General features: G+C 35.3%; 2 protein-coding genes across 3 annotated transcripts in view; one reads left to right on the top strand and one right to left on the bottom strand.

Moving 5' to 3' along the window:
• The window catches only part of LOC104805233, a 2,206-nt gene extending 996 nt beyond the window's left edge, over positions 1–1,210 (top strand). Inside the window, exons 3-6 of one of the 2 annotated variants that reach the window (XM_010529727.2) lie at positions 11–85; positions 245–361; positions 452–553; positions 884–1,210. In XM_010529727.2, the coding sequence (XP_010528029.1) occupies positions 11–85; positions 245–361; positions 452–553; positions 884–1,054 (465 nt within the window). In that variant the 3' untranslated portion in view covers positions 1,055–1,210. Of the gene's footprint in view, positions 1–10; positions 86–244; positions 554–883 lie in introns of both variants that reach the window. The other variant, XM_019201355.1, reaches the window with a different exon arrangement.
• Positions 1,211–1,340: 130 nt separating this feature from the next.
• LOC104805242 (transcription factor RAX2-like) lies at positions 1,341–3,539 on the bottom strand. Its single transcript, XM_010529739.2, has 3 exons — positions 3,135–3,539; positions 2,742–2,871; positions 1,341–2,537 (listed from the first exon to the last, which is right to left on the bottom strand). Exons 1-3 carry the CDS (start codon positions 3,268–3,270, stop codon positions 1,862–1,864), a joined length of 942 nt encoding a protein of 313 aa, XP_010528041.1. The 5' UTR covers positions 3,271–3,539; the 3' UTR covers positions 1,341–1,861.
• Positions 3,540–8,346: the final 4,807 nt, after the last annotated feature.

The raw sequence follows: 8,346 nt of genomic DNA, 5'->3' as shown, positions 1-8,346 counted from the left end.
AACTGTCGACGTGACGCTTTTCACTTCCGATGGGCTGATTCAGATTGGGGGCAACATGGTTCCACGGCGTATCAGGTCATCCGATGTATGCATTTCATTTCTCGCCACTCATTTCCCTTGTTGCATCTTGTCATGTCGATTTCATGTGTTTTTCAAGTTATGGTATTCCCGAGGAACAGCTTTTAGTATCCTTATCAATACCGAAATTGGTGACTATAGGATTCTGTTGTATTTCTTTGTACAGAAGAAACAATGGAGATTAAAGACCCCAGAAAGATTTCAAAGGTTCCAAGAAAGTGACTACATGGATCCACACCAGGGTCTATGCCTCGGAGCTCTGTTTGACATTGCTGCAACAAATGTAAGGAATTCTTCGTCGGGCATGTTGAACAAGAAAAACACTTCCATTGTAGCGTATCATCTTATGCAATACTCGATGCATTTGCCACAGGGACTAGATGCAGGGAGAAGGCTTTGTATTTTGGGGTTCTGCCGCTCTATCGAGATGCTTAGCGATGTTGTCGAAGACACTGTTTTAGAACATGGTGGAGAGGTACGGACTTGCGCTCAGTCATTCTTAAATTCTTTGGCCCCTATATAAAATTTGGTTGAAATCAATGTGATTGAACTGTCTTCGTATGCTATATATATTGTATCTATATTCCTTATAGGCTTAGAGAATTAGGAATATTACCAAAAAATAAATTGCGTTTCCTGTCTAAACTTTTTGATTATCGATAATAACAGCAATTGCCCTATAATTTGACGGTTGGGGTCATATTAGCGACCCTCTCGTACGTATCAACATGTTTTTATCATTCTCTTCTTCTTGCATCCGAAAAACGGATTATGACTCAGTTCTTTTCTCGTGCTGTCCTTAAAGATTGTAGCATCGGAAAAGGAGAGCAAAGGAGGATTACACGAAAAGCTGACGATGACAGTGGCTGTACCGTACCTTTGGGGCGTCCCTCCGGCCTCGGAAACGCTACATCTCGCCGTTCGAACCGGAGGAGGCATCGTGGAGAAGGTTTACTTGCAATGGGATTTCTTGTGAGTGAACACTAATCTCATCCTCCTCGATTCTTTTTTTATGATCGGACTTTGTATATAACCATTCTTTGTTCCAAGTCTGTGATATACTGTACATAACAACGATCACGTTATTATGCAATATTTAATACCGTAAATGCCAAATGTACCCTTGACTAAACCGGCCGGTTATCCTTGGGATCTCTTCGTGTTTATTTCAATGTCGGGTAAGACGAATAACGATGAACCGTGATTGTGAGTATTTGCTGCAGGATAAGATATCTGAATTGGAGCATCTTTTTTTGTATGGAATTTATTAGGTGTGGTATTTTCCGTTTGGTTATATTGACTGATTTGATAACAATTTCGTGTAGATCCCAAAAAATCACACTTTAATATTCAAAGTTGATTTTAAAGGAACAAAAAACAATAATAGGCCAAATAATTTCCACAAAATAATATAATTTAGTTATGACCTCCACATTTCCAAACCTAGAGTTGTCTAGTGATTAACGTTCTCCCACGTACCACCCTGAATAAGCACAACAAAAATCAATTCTATAAACAAATTTTATTATGTTCATTTGTCAATTCATACCCATATAATATTAATCAGGTCAAACCATGTGAAAACGGTATGATAATTAAATGAATTTAAAATATAAACAGTGGGATAATCCCAAATTTATTTATTTTTTTTAAAAAAGAAGAAAATGTAACACATTGTAGAAATATAAAAGGATATATATGTGTGTGTGTGGATTTGGAAGAGAAAAATGTGGAAAACAGAAAAGGGACAGATGAGGATGTCGGAATCAGGATCAAGAAGTACTTATCTATCATCCATCTTCATGTCATCAAATAAAAACAAGTAGTTTTTGCTTATCAGTTGCTTGATATCCTCCAGACCATGATCTTCAACCAATGTATTTAATGACATTTTCCCATCATCACTATGATCATTACTGTTATTATGATCCATTTTCTCTGCTCCTGTTGTTGTACTTGTCCCACTTCCATCACTGTCCATTACACCTTTGTTTGTACTTTGGTTCATGCTCTCTTCTTGATGGCTCATCATCATTACATCATTGATGATGATGCTGTTGCTGTAGTATGGTGAATTTACCAAGTTGCCCATGTCTTCTTGTTGAAGATGATGATGATGATGATGGCCCATTGTTGTCGTCACCATCATCATCATGCCCTCATGAGGTGGGAGATAACTTGCTGTGTTGGAGCTTAGGAGGCTTGATAGTGATGGGTACTGTGGAATAAGAGTACTACTGATCTTGTTGTTGTACTGTGATGACATTGATGCTGCTGCTGCTGATGGCGATGGAGGCCAAGTAGATGATGTTGTTCTTGATGATGATGATGATGATGATGGTAGATTTAGCAGAGGTGGAGCCATGGATGCAATAAGCTTCTTCTTAAGCTTAGTGTTCCAATAGTTCTTGATGTCATTATCAGTCCTACCATGCAAATGAGCTGCTATTACTGACCACCTGCAAGATTTTGAATTCAATTTAATCTCCTATGCAAGTAAACCCCTAGAAATCATAAATTCTCACTTCTTTCCAATGATTTTACATGGAACTGAAAGAGAGTTATGTTCTTTGCATCTCTGTTTATATATCCAAGGTGCTGTTTATAATAAAATTGCTATTTTTTTTTATATAACAAAGAGAAGAAGAACACAACAAAGAAACCTGCTTCCAATGCTAGCAAAAAGGCTGCAGATGATCCTGTCCTCTTCCTCAGTGAAGTCTCCACGTCTGACGTTTGGTCTCAGATAGTTCAACCATCTCAATCTGCAACTCTTCCCACATCTTTTGAGACCTTCATCATACATATTATGACCAAACTCAAATGAAAATCTAATCAAAGACCCATCAAAGATGACAAATAAAAAGTTTTAAAAAACCCCATAAATGTGTCTGATCAAGAAGAACCCATGTAGAGATCGTAGAAGAAAAACTCTCAAGAACCCCATGTGTATGCATGTGTTCACAAATGGAAAAAGAACCCATTAAAGATTATGAAATCAGATTTCAAGGAACCGCGTGGATGTGTATGTACTATGTATATGTCTGTATGTATACCGGCTTTCTGTGGGAAAACAATCCAATTGCCGCCAGTGCCATGTTTCTCTATGTAGTCTTTAAGCTTTGCATCTTCTTCAGGAGACCATGGTCCTCTCTTCACATTGTGTTTGTCACAACATGGAGCCCTCCCCATCTCTCTCTCTCTCTCTCTCTCTCTCTCTCGAATATGAGGGAGGCGGGTTTTGGTTTCCAAAGAGAAAGAGTCTTCTGTGGTTCAGTAAACACCCAAAGATGCAGACATATTTATTGAGAGGGCTAAAGGAGACGAGCAAGTCAGTCTACAAGCTCTTTCTATATTTCATAATAAAATTTAATTGTCCTTTTCAATCTTTTCCTTTCCCCCGATCTCCATGTGAATTAGCTTCATCATCATTATAATATGTGTGTGTATATATGTGTGTGTGTTCGCCAAGAAACCTTTTCCTAAGTATATTATGTTGGTGATGTTGTGAAAATATAAATGTTAAAACCCGCAAGTGTTTTTTTTCTTTTTACTTTTTTTGTGTGACCAACTTGAAGGTTTATTTACATATATATATATATATACACACACACTGACACACGTGTATAACTCTTTAAGTTATCCATTGATGACATGAAGACGGACAATTGTCAGACTTTTATCATAGAATCTCATAGAAAGCAAATATATGTATATATATATATATGTGTATATATGTATGTATGTATATATATGACATGAAGACAGACTTTTATCATAGAATTTCATAGAAAGCATATATATATATATATGACATGAAGACGGAAGACCTACCATATATGGAACTCAAGTTAAAAAGTCCAAATACCAAAACCCACGTCTTCGGACCGGCACATCTAGAAATGTTGTTTAGTGATAATAACATTAAGATAGAAGAATGGTCCATTTAAGTTTTGAATTATGATTTCAAAATTAAATTACTATTAAATTATATAATTAAAAAAATACTTTTAAAAATTCACCGTGATCACGCAATTCCCTTATATATATATATATATATATATATATATATAAATGAATAATATATTTCAAAGCGATAGTGTTGGAGAGAAAACGTTAATCACAACTCTATTTTTTCTCTTTTGTATTAAATCCAGTTACATGTAATTACAATACCCATAGTTTCTTTTTCTGAGAAAAATATTATTCAACTTGCTTTTACGTACATGGCTTGAACACATATTTTTTTTTTTACAAGATTCTGAAAGTTCCAACCATTAACGGACCAAAATCTTGGTTCTTCATTAGATAAATAGTTTAATTAAGGTAAGGTAAACTATGTTTAACAAGATATAAAATATGAATAATAACAATTATATTGAATTTTCCAAAGTAACATTTTGTTTTCTAAAAAGAAGAAACCCATTAAACATCAAATCTCAAATGAAAAAGTTTTGATAATTGAATTGAAACTGAGTAAACAACGAACGCTAGTCACTGGTTTCTAGGCCTCAAGAGTCAATACTATGTGCTTCTTATCATCTGTTTTTTCTTTAAATAATAATATTGTGTAACCACAAATTAACTAAAAGACATAGTGAGTGGTCTGCCTATCCAAAATACTCTATTTTGTTACAATTATTTCTTTACAATTATTTCTCTATATATTACCATATAAACAGAATAACACTATAGTCACATGTTAGTTATATTGTTCATAATATTAAATAATTTATAATAACTTCATCAAATGATTAATGTGATATATAAAGTGTATCTATGATAATTTAACGTGATCACTATAAATTTAATATTATGACTAATATAACCACCGTGTGATCTTATTATCCTAAAAATTGAAATGTTGTGACATCAACAGACAGTATTTTGCATTGTTTTTTTTCCAAAACCGGATTATGATGTTTTGACTGAGTCGTCGTCACCACACACCGTCAAAGATATTGCATTCGTCAAAATTCATTGCCCACAAGGAACCCATCCATTCAATGTTTTTGTTGATATATATATATATATATATATATATATATATCCATGTTTTTGTGATTTTGGAGGACTCGATGCATTGCATTCCCGTCATTTTCCTCTGTGGTCTAAAGTTTTTCCTTGACGGAGAAAAGAAAAAGCACAGCACCAAAGAGATTCATTCTATTTAATTTTCTCACATTTATTTATATTTATTATTTTAATTACTAATAGTTGAAGTTTTTAAGGCACCGAGATTGTGTCCACCGGTTATGGGTTAGGCCCATTAACATGAAACAGGCCTTGCCGAAGGCCCAAATAGGCTGGGCCCACATTTGATCGGTAACAAGTCGAGGAGATCTCACTGTAGTTTTTTGCAGCGGGGTCGAAGGACTGTTTTATGCTCACTAATCCGCTTTATTACGTGAATGCCCCTCCCCACATGTGGCAGTGCTTACGCCACCATTGCTGCGGATGCCCAGAGATGTATTGGTTTATATTCGAGTTCAGTGATTTCGATTTTATAAAATAAATATATAGCTATTTGGTTTTTTATTGTTTTTATAAAAATATAATTAGTTTTTAAATCTTTAAATTGCACATATTATATTTCTAATAAGTAGGATATATAAAATTATTAAATGATATCGTATTTGTCTATTCCGAAAGTTTTGATTACCTAAAATATCGTCACGTTAAATATTTTTTAAAGGGTAAAATGATATTTTTTATGCAAAATTAGCAAAATATGACCTTTTCATACATATATTTTTAATTTGACAAAAATTACACTTAAATTCAAAATTTTTCCGATGTCTATACGAATTATTAAAATTAATGATAATTACATACATAATAATCATTTTCGTTAAAAACTTTCGAATTATGTTATCTAACGTATTGATTAGATAATTAGCATAACTACCATATACATCCGTGCATTAGTTAACAGAATCTGAAAAAATTTAATGAAAATGATGATTATATATATAATTACTGTTAATTTTAACAATTTATGCAGTTGCCGTCCACGTGAAGCATTTTTTAGCATCTACAACAAGCTATGCATATATATATATAATAATTTTTTAAAAAAATATAATGATTTCTCTATATAAGAGAGAGAGAGAGAATATAGTAAAAAAAAAGGTGAATTAAAAAAAGTGCCTAAAATAATAATAATAATAGGAAAGGTTCTCATCTAACCCGGAGAAAAACTATCGTCACGAAAAATAATCGGCATAGTCCAGGTGAGTGAATTTGGATGTGATTCGAAAGTTCTATTTTTATTGTCTTCGGAACTTGTGTGTATATGTGCAAATTTGTTATTGATTCGTACTCATTGAATATTTATGATTATTTTATATCCATGAATTATTGTGTTGATTTAAATGTTTTAATAACGTTAAAGTCTGGACCGGGTCAGACGGGTCCCACACCGATCAGACTGAGATTCCAGACAAAGAAACACGAAAAATTTAAATGTGAAAAAAAATGAATGGTGAATTTTGGGTCGGACGGTCTGAATCCGAACCGACCCAGTCCTGAGAAAAAAAAAGAGAAAGAAAATTTATTTTTAAATAAAATAATAAAAATGATAATAAAATAATAATAATAAATAAATAAATCAAACAAAAAGACCGTACAGTCCAGAAACTGGATCAACCCGTGCTGCCAAAATAATAATCATAATAATAATAATAATCATGAAAAAATAACAAATAAATAAATAAATAATGGGGCAAACGATTCTGAAATTGGACCGACTCGGTCTAACCTTAAAGCCAAAATTTAACCAAAATATGACTAAACTCGGTTCGGACTGGACCATACGTAGTTCAGACCAAATGATATGACCGGGTAAGTATCAATCTCGGGACGAGTCGAACTGGTAATCCGGATGGGTCAGAACGTAGTTTGATCGACCGATGATTTAAAATATTAAATAAATCATAAAAAAATAAGTAAAATAAATAAGAACAAATACGGTAAGTAATAATGCATGACTTCTTGTGATTGGGGAACCTTGTCAGGGTAGACGGCATAACACTGACACTACTCGGGTAGGTTCGGGTACTGTTCAGTGTGTGATTGTAGACGAGTTTTTGAATGGTATCACGATGATTACCTTGACTGTAAATCTTCGCGGTATGATATTCGATCTGGATCGATTATCATTTTGCGAAGATGTGATTGTGATTGTGGCGATCTTCAATCGGCCCATCGTTTCCCTAACGGATGGTTATGGCATCCTACGACTCACATATTCGGGTTTGCGTGTGTCACCCGAATGTGTGACGAGGAAGTACGGTTCTTTGGCAACCGCGCCAATGTTCCATTGGCCATGGAACGGACTTCGAATTTGCATGTGTCACCCGTTGATTGGCAAATAAACCTGAGACCCGAATAGTTGCGTGTGTCCCCCGGCGAGGTGGTACGGATATACTCTGAAAGACTTGAGCGCGACCTGATGAGTATTTTCCGCGGCGGATGATCGGCGAGGGGGAATTAGCATAGAGCTGCTTCGTCCGGCAGTCGGCGGCATCGGGGATCGATGTCTGGAGTGGGTGTAGGGATAACCGGTACCGAAAACCGTGATATCGGTGAACGATGATGAGTATGAAGATCACTTGAGGTCCTCGCAAAGGATCTTGCTTGGACTGTTGCACCTCGTGTTCGACACAAGCATGAATGAGTTGTTTACCTACGTGTGAGATACACGTAGAGATGATTGACGAATTTGTTTGAAATTGTTGAATGATTCCACGGTGATTGATTTGATTGATATATCTTGTGACACCCGTAACCCGTGTACAGTATACGGGCTGTGCCACATGGACGATATAAAATAAAATAATAATGCGGAAGCAAAAATATGAAATCCAAAAACATTTTTAAACAAACCAGAGTAAGCAGCGGAAAATACAAGCGATCAGTATCGCAAAACAACACATGTCCGAAAAGTCATAACATAACCGTACAAAATGCGGGAATACAAGTCCCGGAGTTCAAAATAAAATCCCGTACATGATGCTGCTTCTCTCAGGCCGTCGTCGTCCGTGCGCTAGGCGTAATCCTCGTGATCTGAAAAATGTAAAACCACGAGGGCTAAGCACAACTGCTTAGTGAGTAGCCTGGGTTGAACCCGGTAAACTCGTTCTCAGCGAGAACGGTGTTAGAACGATGATTCCAATCACATGCAGCAATAGTAACATGCATTATCATATAACGTGCATCACACATATAATAACAATCACAATCACACCCGCATGGAGTCCACCATGG

The sequence above is a fragment of the Tarenaya hassleriana genome, unplaced genomic scaffold, assembly GCF_000463585.1.
Source record: "Tarenaya hassleriana unplaced genomic scaffold, ASM46358v1 Cleome1, whole genome shotgun sequence".
Classification (NCBI taxonomy): Eukaryota; Viridiplantae; Streptophyta; class Magnoliopsida; order Brassicales; family Cleomaceae; genus Tarenaya; species Tarenaya hassleriana.
Note: the sequence above shows the minus strand (reverse complement) of the source record. Positions and strands in the feature narration are given on the sequence as shown.